Here is a 19,463-nt window from a genome sequence, read left to right on the forward strand (position 1 = left end):
ACTTTGTGTGTGTGTGTATGTGGGCAGATGATCCACCAGAGTGCCACCTAGGAACTCCCAAGGATCCCCTGTCACGCACAAGAACTTATGCTCAGGGTGTTATGTGTGTATAAGCACATACACACAGCAGCATGTCAAAATCTCACAAGCTCTTGGTTGGGTATCTTCATGTATATATGTGTGATGAGGGTTTAGGCTAAGATGTTGGATGGCTATCTGCAAGGACTGTGCATATTTGAGTATCAGTTTGAGAGTGTATCTGAGTGTACACTAGGTCTATTTTTATGTCTGACTAGTTCAAGGAAGCAGTTTTGGTTGTAAAGAGTGTAGTAAGAGATGCAGAGTTTGCACGTCCATGGTGAAGTGTAAATAGAAAAATGTCTTTTGTCAGGGTTAGAGAAGCATGTTGCCTGTACCATGGACAAAGGAGAAAACATGCTTGTCTGTCCAGGTTTAATCAGTAGAGTACTGATTGCATTATTGAAAGAATGTTATGTGAATGCCATGTGAAAATTTTAATTAAAAGTATAGATGTCACGTGTAGTCTTCACATGTCTGTCACATACAGCTACTATGCCAGACTAATGTGCACATTTGCATATTTTCATACAGCAGCACATGTCTGTGCTGCAGCACTTTGCTTTGCCGTCTGAGTGTGTATGACTGCATATTTTTAGTTGGAGAGCACGTGTAGAACAATTGGGATGTATAGACCATTTTCATGCACTGGTTTATATTTTGCAGAACTGATCTTGCAAAGAATTGATTGCCATTACTCAGTGGCCAAAGGTAACAATGAAAGATAGATTATTTTCATGAAGATTTCCTACTAATATGACATATTTCCATCTGCCAGTTCCCGCTAGTATCAGTAGGCAGCATCATCTTCTTAGAGTCTTTAAAGGATAGGAATTAATGCCATGCTTTGTACCATCACCTCGTTTAAAGGATTTGAAGGAAGCCTGCTTTTAAAATTATAATTCTTACCAACAATTTTACATGAAATGTGAAACAAGAACACAGGTAAAAGCTCTCATATTGTCTTCTGTGCCTCAACCTGTGCTGAGAAGGGAACAGCTTTGGCGAGTGTATCAGGATAATTCAAATCCTGGACATATTTGCTGGTTGACTTCTCAAGTAACAATGCCAGAGGAGGTCACATTCAAGGGGGCTCAATCATTTTCCCTCAGGCCAAGACCACCATCTTAACCAAGAATTCTAGAAACTCAAGCTGCCTATGCTGAAGTCAAACTCCACCCACATATGTATCAGAATTGTTGTTCTGTCCAGTTCACAGTTAATTGTCCACCATAAATATATGAAGGACATTATTTATTAATGACAGAATGATGAATGTATCAGGATTCAGTTTGGGAGTTTAGTTATGGGGCACAAGTATGTCATTGCTTTTTATGTATCCCAGCAGACAGGAAGACTGATTTGATGTTATTAGAGTTGAAGCTCTTTAATCAATATTTATCTGAAATGGTCCAGTGTTACAGCTGCTGTCATCCCATCAAAGTGCCTGTGGCTATTCTGAACAGAGTGATTATAAGCTTGAAAGATTATTGAGGTCAAAAGTTTTGCACACCCTAACAGATTAAGATACTAAATTTTCTTCTGTTTCTTGTGCCATGTGGGTTTTGCAAACAAGTTGCATATTTCTCCACAGAATTCCAAAGTGGTGTATTAGCTACCATCATTGTAGGGGCTTCAGTTGAGTTAATTGCAAAGGGAATCAGAAGGCAGTGATACTTTGAGAACCATAAAAATCAGTTCTGTATGTTACGTGGTCTTTTAAAAAACTTTAAATATGCTTTGGATTTCAATATTTTTCCTATAATCACAGGGAAATGGCTGGCAAGAAGAAAGATGTTCAGCTCCAGGTATAAATCCTAATTACTTGAACAACTTTAGAGGGAAATAGATGCTTTTTCTGCTTTTTTAGAATGTTAAAATGTTAATTAATTTTGTTTCAGACCTTAATAACCGATCAAGAGCAGTGGGATGAAATGCTGCAGATAAAGGGTATAGTAGGTACTAACAGCTGATATTTTCTTTTTAATCTTTCATGGACATATGTGCATGTTTTCATATTTATATATTAGCTTTAATAGATACTCTAGAAGGCTAGCACCATATCTTTTAAAGAAAGGCTATATTAATATATATTTATAAAGGTATATCATAGAGTCATTGAACCATAAAATTCTTTCATTTGGAAAAGACTTTTAAGATCATATATTACAATTATGAATATACAGTATCTTATATGATAAATTCTCATCAAAATAATATTTATTTAAGTCTTATTTTTATATACTGCTGTAACCAATGATTAGAAAATACCTTTCCAATATGGTATTCTCTATGGTAGGGAGTTGGATGCTTCTGTGTGTAAAATCTTTCACAGATTAAATAATTATTGCAACTTTCCAGAGAGGGCATGTTCCATGACATGCATTATTCCCAGTTTTCAGTTCATTTAGTCCAATAACTGTCTCCTAGGTCTCCTAGGAACTGTTTTTCGGTAAAAGGAAAAAATCTGTAACAGGATCATATCTGCAGAGGGATAGTAATAGGCAGGATAAGAATGAAAACCAGCAGCAGGAAAGAAGAAGAGAAAATAAAAGCAAAAGAAATATGAGAAAAAAAATTGCTTTTTGGATTAATCATCTCAAAGAGTATTCTGAAGTAGGTTTCCAATGTCAAAAGTAATTGAAATTAAAGAGTATGTATCCAGTAATGTATCCACTGAATCCATTGATGAATTCATGGTGCATTCATTGTCTAGAAGAGGACTGAGAGATCCACATAAATGCCTTCCCAGTGCTGCTTCAGTGCAAACATAAATGTCTCATTTTATAAGTTCCTCAAGTCATCTGTTTATAATTCCAAACTATCACCTTTTAGTAATAGATGTGTATCAATCTTGGTGTGGTCCTTGCAAAGCTGTGCAGAACTTATTGAGAAAACTAAGGATCGACTTTGGTGAAGACAATATGCTACATTTTGCTGCGGTAAGGACACAAATCCTGTGTGTGACCATATTCACATTTAGATTTAAATATATCTTCTGATCTGCATATGCAGAGCTTTCATCTTACTATCCTTATACTGAGTTGCCGTAATTTTGGCCTGGTTGCTTTCCCTGCATATGTCCTCATAAAACTTTGTTTAGAAGTAGATTAGAAATGGCAATAAATATGTAAGAAGATATGATAAAAAAGAGCTGATATCCCACAACTTTTGTTTTCCTTGATGAGATTGAAGAAATATTCAAATGCCAGACTATACGACTTTTAGTTTCAGGTCTCTGCATTAAGGACCATTGCGTTTAAAATTCTAACATCCCTGAAAAACTGTTGTATCTTTTTTTGCAAATGTTAACTTTAATTTCATTTTTAAGAAAACAAAAAGGGGGAAATTAAAAAAAAAATCACAAAACTGTAGTAGTAAAAATATTTGTTTACACTAGCAGTATATATATATATGAGTGTATCATACCTCCTATTTAAAGTAGATAAATTTGTTTCAAAGACTCAGTTTATCCAAGATGTTGACCAAGTTCATCATTTTTCATGTTCATGAAAACTTAAAATTCCATGATGAAAGAACTTTTCAGAAAAAAACATGAATTTTTTATACATGAAAAAGGCAGGGAGTTATGTTTGAAGTCTATCTCACGTGCTTTCCTACAGTTGACCGCATTTCACAAAAAAATTAATACACTGGATAAGCTCTTCCATCAAGACTACATGGGCTACTCCTTCATTTATAAATGCTATTATAACCTACATGACAAAATAGTATCAAGAGAAGATATTTTTCCATGATTAATTGCTGTAATACAAAGGGAGGACAATCCCATATTACCAAAACAGTTCTTTCTTCATCACTATAAGGACTGTCAGTTGTATTTAGGACTGCAGTTTGAGTTTGCAACACAAAAGTATTTAAGAGTGGGGTCTTCCTGTGAGTAAAAAGGTTTTCTTTATATATGCATACTTACTTATGTGAGCAAATAATGGTTTTTGTCTGACTTCAGGCAGAAGTTGACAACATTGAAATTCTGAAACCATTTAGGAGGAGCTGTGAACCTGTGTTTCTTTTTAGTGTTGTAAGTACATCACATCAGCTTCTTTTAATGTGCAGCCTACTTCTGTCTTAACTTTTCAATTGATTTTAAAATGGATGTGAAGCTGTACAAATCCTATCTTTACATTTTATATTATGTAGGATGGTACTGTCTGATGTTGTTTTCTTGAGCCATTTTCCATGCCTGAATCTGGTGGTCCTCAGGCACATTTTTGTTGTAGCTGTTGCACATACAGCCACAGAAGAATTTTGGTAGTCACTGTTTTGGTGATAGTGAGAAGTCCAGGTAAGTTTTCCAGGTTTGCCTTACATAAAGTGCCTACATGTGGTTACACTGAAATTATTTTATGCACTGTTTTCATCATGGAAAGAGAGTTTACATTTCCTGGCATTATAAGATTTTTAAGATAAGAGATAAAATTGTGTTTTCATACTTGGGGAACTGTAGCAATTAATCATATATTTATTATCTCTCACTGATGAACACAGAAAGCTGGTTCTCCTAGGACTGTTCCCTTAAGAAGAGATGGGGGTTGTTTTAACTTGAGGGTGCCAGGATTTGAATTTCCATAAGTGAGGACCAAAGATAATGACACTTTCAGGACTCTTTCAGGTTTGAATCTGAATGCTGCCTAGAAATGTTAGCAGTATTTTTGGTCACCATTAGCTTCACTACTGTGCACCTGAATGTGGTAGAGAATGCAGTGAAAAGTCACACACATACAAAAAAAAAGATGGAAAACTCCATGGTACAGAAATTAAGAACAAATAAAATCCATATTTGCATTTGTTTCCAACTGTATTATTAGCATTGAGCCTAGAAATAAACATGGAAAATTTGGTAAAGAAGGAATCAAGGAATTAAATGCACAAAAGTTTCATTCTGAAATAATAAAGGCAGTAGTAGCTTTGGTATTCACTTCAGTGGTCATAAGAAATGATTCTGTAGCTGGAAAAAATTAGCAAGATATTGCACGCTTCAAAATTTCAAGTAAATGTGTAAATTAAGTGATGAAAAGTCCCTGAGAGTGTTATTTTCTCTTCAACAGCACGGTAAAATTCTTGCAATGGTGAAAGGTGTAAATGCTCCTCTCATAACCAAGATAGTAACAGATTTAGTGCAAGAAGAGAGGCAAATTGCAGCTGGAGAGAAGGAACGTGCTAAGGTACTCACAGACCAGATACTTATGCATAAATGTATACTTTTATTGCACTTACACTGTTTCTCTAAATGTCTATGATGGTGTTTAGATAATGTCTACTTTTTTGCATTTTGGTCCTAACAATAAAATTACATATATGATGTGCCTTTTTTTAAGAAATTAAGTAAAATTATATGGGTTCTAAGACACTTTTAAAGATCATCTAGTTCAACCCTCCTTTCACTAGATCAGTTTGCTCAAAGCCATGGGGATTGATCTGTACCTGATGAATCCAGTTTGCTACAAAAAACAAAGGCCATTCAACAAGTGTATTCTATCACCTTTGACTCCTGACTTCCAGGTAACACGAGGACATAAGGACAGCTCAGTCTGACCTCAATAGCCTGCACTGTGAAAGTCCCACTGTTGGAATTCACAGTAGCAGCATCAATCCTCCCTTGTTGCTTGTTCTCCTCAGAACCCCCAAATTTCCATTATGGTACTTTATATAAACTTGACAAATTGACAGGTTAGCCTAGCAATGCAAGAAATTGAGAGATGGATGAAATGTCACTAGCCCATAAATGTTTTAGTAGTCTTTTTTCTTTCATGACTATTGTTTATATATAACTTAGGAACTGCATCATATAAAACAAAGACATGGGAAATAATCATGTCTCATTGCTTGTTTTGTTTAAATGGAGATGAAAGAACTCCACTTAGAGAAAAAAGAGCTTTTTAACAAACAGAAACTCAGTTAAGGAAAATCAGACTGACCAAAGGCCTTCTAAGAATTGCTTGCTTTCCAGGGTAGCAAAATTAAGATAAATGTGTTGTAAAGACGTGACAGCTGTGTTTGGTGACTTTGCTTTTGCAATGGTGATGCACTTTTACTCCATTTGCAATTACCTTAGGTAGAAGAACTCGTTTTTCATGATGAAGGTTCATCAGATGGGTCTGCTGAGGAGGTTGAAGAGGAAGGTAAATATATTTGATGTATTTTAGAAATGTTAACGGAAAGAAAGAGAACGAATATATTTTGATTAATAATTGTCTATGTCTAGCACTAATAGACCTTCTTTGGGTGTGTTAACAAAATGCTATCACTGAGCTTTCTTCTGTAAGGAATTAATGTACTGGGCTGTCAGCATCAACATCTTCACCCCCACACTGGCAACCCTCAGACTTTGGACAGAAGTGGGATGTGCCAGGGAATTTTCCTGTGTAAAGTTAAGGCCTGAAAGTCACTTCTACACAGTCCCTGTGTGAGAAGTGTACTTCTGTTGAGGTGGAATACCAAGATGGGGCCAACCTGAGAAGATTGTAAGAGTTAATCTGTGAAACAATGGCATGCCTTCTCTCAGATTACTCTTTCACCAGATTAGATTTAATAATAGATTTTTAAAAGTACATAAATCCATGCTAGTAGGATAAGCTTCCAAAAAGATTGAAAAATAAGCACCATCCCATTTAAAAGTCCTGTCTGTGATTTATCTCAGGTTTTTCATTAGCTGAGATCTACATCTTTTCTATTTTTATTGTTATCTATGGTTACTGAATGTTCCTACTGCTTTATCTATGCAGAGAATGCCATTCTATAAGCCTGAGATGGAACAAACTCCTCCACCCTCTCCTTCTTGATCTTGCTTTTTCTTTTCCCTGTGAGAGGCATTAGATCACAGTCATGGCATCCCTTTTCCTTCCTCTTCATGTTTTGGTTTGGTTTTTTATTTAATTGTATGGTTCACCTGACAAATTCCTGACCTCAGCTTTAGCCTATATTTTTTCTCATAAACCCTGTGAGACCCAGGAGAACAATATTATCATTTAGCAATTATCTACAGACTTATTAATCCCCAAAATCTAAACATGATAGAAAATCAGAAAACAGAGCTTTAGCTCAGGTTCAGCTTCAGGTTAGGGGATCTGTCAGACACTGTAATACACTAACACTAACACTAACTAACACTAATTTGGCAGGAATATTTTCCTCAACACATGCAGTTGCTTAAGTGTTTGTAGTATTGGTAGCAAGTAGTAGTCTGCTGTTTCCATTATCACTATCTTAAATTATTCTACAATTTTTGGGACCTGATTGAACTACAGTCAAACACCTAACTGTAAACTTCAGGTCCAGTAAAGATGATTCCCTTTATTTTGATGTATATGTTACTTAGCACATCATTTTTTCCCTTTTTCAGAAGTACTCACTTATTCTGTTGGAATTATAAAACCTGATGATGTCTTAGCAGGACGTGTAGAAGAAATTAAAAAAAAGGTAGAGAGAATTTTAAAATATTCATTTATTCTATTTATTTAAGAAACATAATGGCAAAATGTAAGGTTAAGTAGATCCTAATTTATGCCCAGACTTTGGAACAGAATCTGATAAAGCTTCCCTGCTAAGGATGATAATAGCACAATAATTTTTACCTGAAATAATATGACATTCAAATCTATACTATTGCTTTAATATTCTATGCCAGCAGAGGTTAGACATTGGTTCATATTGCTTCTCTTATGAAAAAATAAAAAGCCTTATGACAATATATATCAAGACCAAATTAAAAGAATTTTAATAAGTATTATGACAGGGACAGTGACCTTTGCAGGAAAGGGAATCGGAGTGCTATATGGGTTGTTTCTGCAATTACTTAATTACTTTACTTTAGCTGAAAAGGAAGGAAGTTCAGTAAAGGAAAAAAAAAAAAAAAGAAAGAAAGGAAAAAAAAAAAGCAGTGCTTGAAAAGAGTTTAGCTGGAGCAGCTGCTACTTGGCTCATGAGGTGTGTTCTCCAACACAGGATGCACAGCCAGCCTTGTCAGGGCAGGCTGAAAACACTCAGCAGCACCACAGGGGCTTTTACAGAGCAGAGTGCTGGTATACAGGTTAATTTTGAATTTTGTTGTATCATCACTACTGGGGCTGGATACTGCCTTGGCTGTAAAAATACCAGTATATGGTACAAACCTCACACCAATGGATTGGGAACTTTGATGCAAGTCATGTGTGCATCTCTCACAAATGCTTGCATTTAGTGCAGTAACCTAGCTCAAAACAGAAAATCATAAAGTAGATTTAATTTTTTTCTCATTTGCTGTTTCTAAAGCCAAGTAGTTTAGCCTTATACAACAACTGTTAACAAGTGCACATTTATGTGACTACCAAGGTTACAATATAATTTATAATTTCTTGCAACATAAGATGCATGTTGACCACTCACAGTGATCCAAAGGAGTTTAATCAATGTGAAATAAAAGGGATCATTAACTTTTGAATGAATGTACTTCATACATTGAACTGCACTATATTTCTTCTCAAACACTAACTTAGGGGTATTGTAATCCTGAAGTGAAGTGCTTTGAAAGGCTGGAAGTTCAGTTTAGACAAAGATAGAGATTATATTTTGAATATTTCAGAGAATTTAAAATTTAAGTTAGCTTCCAAAACCAATCAATCTTTAGATTTACAATAATATATGATTTTGTATGTATCTATTTTCAAATGCCCCTGAGTAATAAGTGAATAATTGCAGATTATAGAGGCAGGATTTGGCATTGAAGCAGATGAGGAGAGAATGCTTACTGAAGAGCAAATCAGAGTATTTTACTCCCGGAATAAAGACGAGGTAAAACCAAACTAAAAACATAAATGAAAGGCTCAGGTAAAACATGTAGTTGTTCCTAGATGTACTTGCAAATCTCTGTATGGTAAATTTTAGGTATATTGAAGAACTGAATTAATGTAGATTTAGTAAGTAAAAAAAAGATATATTCCCTCTCCCTTTTTTTCACTGACTCATATAAATATCACTACGTAGCAGTCTAATATTCCAACCAAATTAAAATGGCCTCCAATTAAATACTGAAAGATTTATTTCTTCTTTTTGTTATCTAAATGTGCATGATCCTTAGACATGAAGCTAAATTTATAACAATATTTATCAAAATAAAATTATACTGATTTTAAAATGTGTTATGACAGGCCTAGTGACCTTTGTAGGAAAGAAAATTAGAATGCTGTTTAGATTATTTCTGCAATTACTTGACCTTGGCTATTAGGTGCTGAAATATGGCACAAACCCAAAATCCAATGTCATCTATGTGAGAGTGTATATCTATTTGACATATATTATTCCAGCCAGAAAATAAATTATATTACATATTATACTTTTTTTTTCTTTCTAGATTTTATCATGGGGTTGTTCTGAGAATAAATATGTGCACAGGCAGAGAGGGAAAGCATCTCAGCCAAAATCTATTAATTTTTTGTGCCTTGTCCTATATTAGGGGACAAAAAATAGCTAAAGACAGATATAAAGTTCAAGAAAATAATTAAATTAGGCTGTCCACCATTATATGGCAGTGGTCTAGCAAACTGGAACCTGGATATGGTCATATTTTCCAGCAGTGTGATAACTAAAATTAACTCTTCAGAAGGATGGGTTAAAAAGGAAGTAATGGAGAGATCTTGTAAGAAACCATGAAGAGCTTGGTTTTAGCAAAGCTGGGATTGTAGGTTAGACAGAGGCAATTTTGACACAGAGGTAAAAGTAATTCATCTTCATGGGAATAGCAGCCAAATTTGAGACTAGTTTGTTCATCTTGGGAAATGGGTTAAGAATATGCATAGATGTGAAGATAAGTGAAAAAGAAAAGCAATGAATTGAAAGCATATATGTGAATACTTCATCCTTGTATTACTAAAGGAAAAAACTATCATATGCAATGACATGATGCTGGCTGATAAGGATTTAGTCAAATATTTAAAAGGAGAACAGATATCCCCAAGAAAAAGGTGGCATACAAAAAAGAAATAAAATTAACAATTCACACCATAAGTTTCAAAACTTATTTTTCTGATGGAAATATACTTTTATAGGATTGTAAGTTGAAACTGAAGAAGTGAAAAGCACATGGCAAAGGAAATGAAGGGAGAGCCTACAAATGTCTTGCAAACAGCTCAGTGTTCTATATTTATAGCCAGCTATATGACTTTTAGTTTCAAAAATTATTCATGGAACTGGATTGCAGTTTCTTATGTCACACTACATGCTGTAATACAAGCATAGCAAGTGATCACATTGAATTTCTAGATAATTTTCTTCATTCTTGTCATTTGCATTTTAACCTGGAAGAACATCTAGTACTTGTTTAAAGCATTTATATGACTTTCTTTATCTCAATTGACTTTCTTTTTGGACATTTGATAATGTTGTCTCAAATGCTTGATAAAAAAATATTCCCAAACAATATATCAGAGTTCTGAGGAATGTATGTGAATGCCAGTTTCAGGAACAGGAATGTATGAGTTACTTTAAAAGTATAATTGTCTCATTTCTAATGACAAACTCAGAGTTCATAGGGGGGAAAATTTTGTTTTTTAGCCTGACTTTAATGCATTCGTTCAATTCATGATGAGTAGACCATGCCATGTTTTGATAATCACTAAAAAAGAAGCAACTGGTGCTATTCCCCATTGGATAGAACTACACAAAACAAATGAGTCTGGTGAGCCTGAGGAGCCAGTCAAGTAAGTACCAGTGAAAATGTGTATCTATGATTCAGTCAGTGTTCAGAGCACACCATAAGCCAAGGCATGTTCCTACAGATGCAGGTGTGCCCACGTGTGCAGGTCCAGGGAGCAGGCAGTCCACAGGACCACCACTAGAGATGCAGCCCTAGTCCTCATGGGAATTCAGAAATTCCTTGCTTCCCAGTTAAAGATGACAAGCCAAGGTCATTGATCTCTTTGAACTCACCTTCAGTGGGTTCTCAGAACAACGGGAACAATGACACACTTCAAAGCTGATGTAGCCCTTGCAATTCTGGTTCACCCATGCCACGGGACTCCCTGCACTGCTTGCACTGAAGGTTGCACTCTTTCCCATGTTTATCCCCTTGTCCCTTGGGAAGCTGTAGATATGGCCCAGGACAGACCAGGGAACACCTGAGACATGCTCTTCTCCCTGGGAACACTGCAAAAGCAAGCAGAGAAGGGGAAGCATACTGGGTTGGTGTCCCCACCCTGGTCCAAGATGCGAAAAAATTTGTAAGGATTAGCTGTTCACAACCATGGTATCTTGAAATATGTGTTTTTCTTCTATGCCAAGGGCTTGAGGAGAATTTAAAGGATGATAGTTGTATACACAGCCTCAGACAATAGAGTAGTCACAAAAATTCAAATATCAGATCAAGTTTTATATTTAGACATTTACTTAACGCAACATGAGCTTAAATACTTTGTCCAAAAATTAATTTGTTATTTGTAATTGACATTTTTGTCAATGCCTGCTGCATCCCTTTCTGCATTAATTAAGTACAGCTGGGAACACTGCATTTTCTACAAGTGGCCAAGAGGGACTTTTTTTACACAGCTAAACAAACAGGCAAGAAAAAATGAGAAGTGTCTCTGTTGTCAACAACTCTGTAGTGCTATTATTTTTATGATCATGCGGTACGTAAATTAAGCACAAGACTTCTATTGATCATTTGTTATACACTGTACACTTGTCAATAGTAATTCTATCTCATGAAACAGAGAAACTGTTTTGGATAAGCTAGAGGGGAATTGTTAAAGTGACCTGGCTGCAGTTTCTCCTTCAGAGCACATGATCATGCACTTTTTGAGAAGATTAATAATTCTCTTCTCAGAAATGTTACTTTACTCATGAATCTGAATTTAATAAAAACTTAGTTTTACATTCTATTCTTATGTTTCACTAAATTTTAAGAAAGTACGTCTTCAAAAATTCATCTTGTTAACACTAAGCAGTGACTTAAACACTGTATTACTTCATGTTTCATCAGGTTGGCACCACTCAAGGAAACTGAGAGTCTGGTAAATTTATGTGATGTGCAAGACAGTATTGAAGATGCCAGCAGACAGCTTGCCTTCTTTTTCCCAAATTTTCATATTGAGGAGGGAGGACATCACGCTGAAAGGACTTTGGCCATAATTAGACCTACTCTCTTGAAGGAAAGGCGAAGTAAGTGTTAATAACTGCATTTTCTATCAAGGGTATATAAAGCTCTCATATTTGAATTTTGAATTATAAATTCTAACTCAATTAATGATATTTTTTTCAGTTATACCATCTCTCCAGCATTAGGCCAGGAGTAATCTTTGGAATGAAGTTATGAGGTTAATTGTTATAGGAGCCTCCTCGAGCCGGGTCTTATAGGCTCTTGGAGGTCTATAACACACCCAAGATAGCTCAGCTACCCTTGGAGGCATAAAAATCAGAAGGGTGGCTTGTGTTGCAGTGTTGGAAACAAAAAGGTTTCATAAAAGGCAAAATAACAGAGAAAAACCGAGCCAGGTGCCAGAGATTCTTGCTCCCGGTAAAACACCTCACAAAAGTGATCAGTTTCTTTGTTCATTTCTTTTTGTAGTAAATTGCCCAGAAGTGACTTTTTAGCTCCTGTCCAATTGGATATCCTTAAGTTTGAGGTGAAGTCCCCCACGCCTATGAGGTGGCTTTTTCACCTAATTGACGAAAGAAACTTCTGGGCTTCTTTCCTTTTTGAGGGGACAAAGGATAGTTTTGTCACTCCCTCAACAGGGGGCACACTCCTACAGTTAATGTTTTTCATATATTGAGAATGCAAATGTCAATGATTTTTTGTTCCTTCAATTAATTTTTCAAGAAATTCTGCAGATGAAATATGTCTAGAAGACCTCTCTGAGAAGCTTGTATTTTCAAATATAGTATAAGGGACTAGATTTCTCACCATAATAAAGTAGCTGATATTCTTGAATAGCAGACTCAGGATAAATCAATGGCAAGGGGGAAAATATCCAACCAAAGATGTTCTACGCTGCATGAGGCAGTGCTGCTCCAAGGCAGTTCTAAACAGACAGCATTTCTACAGATTAAATTTAAAAATCTACCCCATTACATGAAGCTTCATCCAAACAAGTTTACTTTTGTCCTCATATATTTACATTTCTTCCTAGATTTCAGATAGTATTTTTATTTCTAACTTGAGAATCACTGTACTTGAGCAATCTTATGTGCAGAGAGCTGAAAGACTACAATTTTGATATTTCCTTGTGAATTTATGTCACTTATGGTTGTCTAGCATGTTGCTTAGAGCAGCAGTTCTGCAGTTCGTGTTCAAGTAATTACACATTAATTTTGTAGGTAATTTTGACTTGTGCCAAATACTGCTTACTTACCCATGTGGCCTTATAAGACTTAGTTAAATAAACATTTCACCTATTCAAATTCCTTAGACCTTCTTTTGCTGGTAGTAACATGTATCATATTTCTCAGTCAGGATTTCCTACCAAGACTTTTTAAGCATGAGAAAGACTAAATATGAAGAGGATCAATTTTCTGAATGTCCAGGCAACTAGTGATTCCTCCTAGCAGTTGCTTTAAATTAGTTTCCTGTTCTTGAGTGAGGAAACAAATTCACCCATAAAAAATTTAACATTATCATTGAAAAGTCCGTGTCATTTCTCTACAAGTGTTCAAATGAATGAATGGATGGCAATTTAGCATTATTTAAATATATTTAACAGATTCCATCATTCAAAGGATACAGGACGATGGTTTCCAAATAGCAATGCAGAAAGAAATAATTCTAACTGAGGAGCAAGTACGTACATTTTACAAAGAGCATGTAGATCAGGACTACTTCCCAGTCTTTCTGGAGCAAATGACCAGGTAAGATTGAAATTTTCACATTTAATAATTGTTGAATCAGAGACTCACAGAATGGTTTGGGTTGGAAGGGATTATTATTGCCCATCTAGTTCCAACCCCCTGCCACAGGCAGGGACACCTTTCACCTGAATAAGTTGCTCAGACTCCCATCCAACCTGGTGTTGAATACTTCCTGGATAATACATGGCTCCAAGATACATGTGTCTAAAAGTTCAGTAAAACACAAAACAGGAACAGATAGCTGCAGATAATGGAATAATTTCCAAGTACAACAAATTAAAAAATCAAGCCTTTAAAAGTTACTAGCTGTCCCATATTGCTGTATGTATGATGTCTCAGTGGCCAAGTCCACTGATTTGAGTGAAAACAGTTTAGGTCTGCTCTGAAAAGGCTGCATTTAGGTTGTCTGTAAGAGAGCTCTGAAATCTTCAACCCGGCTATGTGCTAGATAACTTGGGGAAGAGAAATAAATCATGTTTGGATATTCCCTTCATGGCTGGGGCATGATCAGTCTTTCTCTGTCTTGCCATTGTGACAAAACACAGTAACTTTGCAATTTAAATTCATATTTAAGCCCCATAAGCTTTTATCAGTCTGTACCTGTTTAAACAATCAGATCAGTTTTAAAGTCCCCCAATACTGGGGCTCATTTTCCTAGTCTGGGCTATATATAATCAAATTACTTTTTAAAAGTTCCAAGAGTTTGGGTTTTTGTTTGGTTTTTTTGTCGTTGTTTTTTTGTTTGTTTGCTTGGGGTTTTTTTTTGTTTGTTTTGTTGTGTTTTGTTTTGTTTTAATGCTACTTTTCCCCTTGTACAGTGGTCCAACTCTTATATTGGCTCTAACACGAGAAAATGCTGTAGCACACTGGAGAAGTTTACTAGGCCCAAAGATCCTTGAAGAGGCTAAGGAAAATCCAGAGAGGTAATAGTCACAGAAGTAAACCATCATTCACAGCTTTCAACTTACCCTCACATTTCTCATCTCACTCCACATTCCAACTAGTGTAACTGTAGTGCCACCATCTGGAAACAGATATGCATTTCTGCAATTTTTTAAGCTTTTCTTGAAGGTAGTAGTGTATTACACATAGGAACCTCAGCATTTTTTGAGATATAATGGCTGCTAAACAGAATTAAAATCTGAGTTTTAAAAAGAGCAATGAACTGAAAGGGGAACTCTTGAGCCAGAGAAAAAATGCTGGTAATACATATTCTTAATGGGGGGGGGGAAGGAGGTCTTAAAATACCACCATTATTTTTTCTTGAAATACCACGAAGATTTTCTTGTAGCTTATTGAAAACTTTGCATCAGTAGAATATTTTGTTTGTGACTAAGTTTCTCCTACACAGTTTATAAACAGACACCTTAGTTCTGCCTGCTTCTCACATTGCTTTAGAAAACTGCAATGGTATCACCTTAATTGCTGCTGACAGAAGTGCCATCTCATTAATAAGTGGTTTTGTAAGTGTTGTATTTCTTGGAAATACAACAACACCAGTGTTGGTAGGGAGGGTGTTTATATTTCAGATTTCAAAATCAGCAGTCATTTATATTCCCTGGTTTGAGGCTAATTATAGTTCAGAACTCAAAATGGCTATTAAGTAACTTCCCTCTTTTAATGACTCTTAGTCTGCGTGCACAGTTTGCGTTTGAACATCTACCTATCAACCAGCTGCATGGCAGCTCTACGCCCAGCGATGCTCAGAAGGAACTAAAGTTCTTCTTCCCTGAGGAACACACCTTTGCATTAATCAAACCTGATGCAGCTACTCATAAAGGTAAGGCATTTAGAAAGCATGGGCTGTATCTAGTGATGCAATCATTTCTGCAAAGGATTAGCAATGCACACTAGAGTAAATCACATCAAATGCATTCTTCTGATTCTCTGAAGTACATTTTCTGTGCAGAGAAATTCTTTTACATGGCTTGCATAATTCTAATCGAGATCTCAAATGTGACATTTCTTTTGCTTAAGCTGCCTACGGGTCTTTCTTCACTAGAATAGTGATGAATTAAAGAAAAAGAGTTCCTAGCTAAGTTGAACTGTTTAAGGCCCAGCCTTACTTCTGCAAACTACCTTCCCAGCATCTTTATTAGTCAAAGGAGAGAGACACTAGCCAAACCTGTATTACTTATTTCAGGCAGGTATCTCTACTGACTCAAAAGGGGTCATTGCTCAGTTAGATGCATTCCCATCCTTGATTTAACTTACCATTAGTCTAAGGGAATAAGGAGAAAAAAATCAAAATAAAAAGAGCACTATGCACAATTCAGAATCTTGCCCTAAGCATGTTTGCTGCCACTCTTTAAAAATCCTCTACCTAAACCCCCAACTTAGCATTATTCTATTCTCTCCTAAAAAATTTTGGTAGTCTTTCTAATGCTAATTCATCCTTGGCTTTTGTGAGTCTATCTTCCCCACTTGTGAAAATCCAGATTGCTTTTGGCCAGCCAGCTGATGTTTGATACAGCTTTACAACTACAGTCCACATTCTGTTCAATGTGAGAAATAACAGTGAATGCTATTGGCATAGTTTATTAAAATCTGTGTTTGATACATGCATCAAGATGGATAATGCAGTGACATAGGTTTCTGCCTATTTTAGAGGACTGTTGAAGTGTTTCTTATGTTGTCCATATTTGGTTTGATATTGTAAGAAGAATTCTAATAGCTATTGGTGATTTTTTTTAGAAGGCATCCAGTATTTTCTGAAACTTTTGAAGTTTGGGTGTTTGGGGTTTGCATTTTTTGCATCTAAACCATTTCAAATCAAAAATGAGCTTGTTTGTCACTCTCCTAGATGAAATTATGAAAAAAGTTAAAGAGGCTGGATTTAGCATCTCGAAGGTAAAAGAACAAGCTTTAACTCGGGAAATGGCTTTACACTTTTACAAGGATCACGAAGGAAAACCCTTTTTTGATGACCTGGTGAATTTTATGACACAGTAAGTGTCTTGGTTTACAGTACTGAGGTATGTAAGTACACATCACACTTGCTACAGTGCCAACAAGACATGCTACACCATAACTGGTGCAAGGATTTTACAACCTGTCACTCTTTCTGGCAAGTTTAGTGGCTTCTAGCAAATAATACTCTTCCTTTAAAAGGGAGATTCAAAATTCTTTCAAACTTATGGATAGTTTTATTTTGGATTTTATTTTCCCTGAAAGGGAACTGCTTTCCAATGGGATCTTTTTTCTCCTCATGCAGGACAAATATTTTCCTCATAATATTGTTAGTACAGTTGATAAAAACAGTATGTATTGTCTTGCTTCAGAAATTATTGGGTGAGAATGCCTTTTGGACAAGAAGTCCAAATCCAAATATCAGATCATCACAATCTCTTTGGCTTTCAACTATGGGATTTTTCCTTAAACAAAACATGCAGAAACAAATTTTATCATTTAAGCAGTTTAATAAAATTAAGATAGTTCAATGCTTATTATAACCCTTCATGGTACCTCTGACATTAAAGCTAAGTCTGCATCTCAGAAATCTCAGAATAGTTTAAGAGATTTCTTTATATTGATTTTACAGGGGTCCATCAGTGATAATGGTCTTATCAAAGGAAAATGCTGTGGAAGAATGGAAGAAACTAATGGGTCCACCCGATCCAGAAGAGGCAAAGAAGACCTGTCCTGAATCAATTAGGGCTCAGTTTGCACACGATATTTTGGCTAATGCTGTTCACGGTTCATCTGATATAGAACAGGCAGAGAGAAGCATTCAGTTTGTATTTGGAGAGCTGGATGCAGACTAAACAATTAAGAGACAGCCTCTGAAAATTGATATTCATGGAATTAGATGGATTTCTCTACCCAACCACTATATTTAAGACTACATAAACACACTTATTTTTCTTCAGAGTCCATCCAATTTTAGTTGGGAAGGTTTTGTTATCAGCTCTTCCATATTGCAAAACATAGCAAGGTAACAAGTAACATCTGCTAGGAGTTTGGCACTAGTAATTTTTTCTTTATGTAGGCTTAGTAGATGTTTTTCCTTTTATCATTTTAACAGATTTATGTGTTTCAAATAGTTCCAGGATTCTAAATAGTTCCAATAGTTCCAGTGTTTTCTGTATAGCTATCTTAAAAAGGACAAGGGTCAAGGTAGGTGGCTAAAACACCATTAATGACACGACCAATGGTGATGTGGATTGAGTTCTGCAGTTCCAAATGTGAGCCAAATTGGGCTCCTGGATCCACTGGCCAATTGCATGTGTGTGCATCCCTGGTGAGACTGCTCTGGGCTGTTAAGGTCTATTGATTCCCTCAGGACCCTGAAAAACATTTGCATTGTTTATTCATCCTTTTCCTAAATATCTTCTAAAGATTACTGTCACAGGTAGGATAATAAACTAAAAGGTCCTTTCCAGCCCATTTACTTAATTCAAATACATCAGAAGAACTAAAATATAAAGCCAGCTCTTACATAACAGCTATTCTTGACACGTACCTCCTTGCCAAACTAGTGAGTTCATATCCTGTCCAGTCTAACTTGGCTGGCCTTCATGAAGAACACAAATATTATTCTGTAGCTGATGTATTCTCACATTTGTTGTCTAAGTCTGTTGAAGGTGGAGGTTCTAAAGAATGGCATTCACTTAAAGCAATTTACTTGCATCGTTGATTTTAAGTGTGAAGTCTAGAATTAACTCCTTCTCATACTTTCTTTATTGTTCCTATCATATTTACTAAACTAGCTGCTATAAAGACCTTCCTGACAAATATTTCTGTTGTGATGGGGCATTTGTTATTATAGACATTCCTCCAGCAGAAGTTGGACTGAGCAATCTCCTGGTGGCCCATTTTCACCTACAGCTGCTTTACTGCCACAAACTCAGCTTGAGGCTGCTAGCCTGTAGGAGCTTGCAATTAGTGCAGAATTTATATGTTGCCTCACAGAGGTGAGTTCTGAGAAACATACTTCAGGATTGCTGTATGATCTTTGGCTTCTTATTTACTTCAAAAACTCATTAAAACTGTTCTTCCTGGCATTATTTAAGCACTCTGGGTCTTTTGGGTCCTGGCATGCTGTACTTTAAACCAAGAAGCTGCCTCACAAAAGAGCAGATTGCTTGAGTAGTGCAATTTCGCATACATCAATTCAGCTCATTTCCTCAGATCTTTGCTGGAGTTAATGGCTTCTCAACCAGTGGGACAAATACAAAGGTGAAAGTTTATGAGGTGACAGGAGCAGAAATGTTGAAAACAGCATGTGCTTTTATATCTTATTAAGAGTCCATAACATGTCTGGTGGAAGTTCACAACCAAAGAGCTTGATAAGTATCATACAGGGGTTATGAATATAGTGAATCACTTATTGCTCTGGTGTGAGAAATTTCAGTTTGCTCTGAGGGTACCATAGCTCTGCCTCTGCCTGTTTAAGTATGGTGACATTTCGTATACCAAGTTATTGCCCTTGCTTAACTATTATCCTCTATATTACATCACATCACTCTTAAACAATGTAAATTTTTGTCAGTTTGGTTTAACTATTGGATGTTGAACTATTTTGTCTATTTGGGGTTCCATATTCATGT

General features: G+C 35.9%; 1 protein-coding gene across 1 annotated transcript; it reads left to right on the forward strand.

Moving 5' to 3' along the window:
* Positions 1–1,853: 1,853 nt before the first annotated feature.
* On the forward strand, positions 1,854–17,678 carry NME8 (NME/NM23 family member 8). Its single transcript, XM_054645122.2, has 15 exons — positions 1,854–1,886; positions 1,980–2,037; positions 2,914–3,020; positions 4,049–4,120; positions 5,148–5,264; positions 6,155–6,221; positions 7,442–7,518; positions 8,776–8,868; positions 10,627–10,772; positions 12,050–12,228; positions 13,770–13,914; positions 14,733–14,837; positions 15,546–15,694; positions 16,718–16,862; positions 17,456–17,678. Exons 1-15 carry the CDS (start codon positions 1,854–1,856, stop codon positions 17,676–17,678), a joined length of 1,716 nt encoding a protein of 571 aa, XP_054501097.1.
* Positions 17,679–19,463: the final 1,785 nt, after the last annotated feature.

The sequence above is a fragment of the Agelaius phoeniceus genome, chromosome 1, assembly GCF_051311805.1.
Source record: "Agelaius phoeniceus isolate bAgePho1 chromosome 1, bAgePho1.hap1, whole genome shotgun sequence".
Taxonomy (NCBI): Eukaryota; Metazoa; Chordata; class Aves; order Passeriformes; family Icteridae; genus Agelaius; species Agelaius phoeniceus.

Coding starts and splice junctions, on each gene's coding strand:
- NME8 (XM_054645122.2), top strand. CDS start 1,854: ATGGCTGGCAAGAAGAAAGATGTTCAGCTCCAG. Junction 12,229..13,769: donor TCTCTTGAAGGAAAGGCGAA/GTAAGTGTTAAT, acceptor TATATTTAACAG/ATTCCATCATTCAAAGGATA. Junction 13,915..14,732: donor TTTCTGGAGCAAATGACCAG/GTAAGATTGAAA, acceptor CCCCTTGTACAG/TGGTCCAACTCTTATATTGG.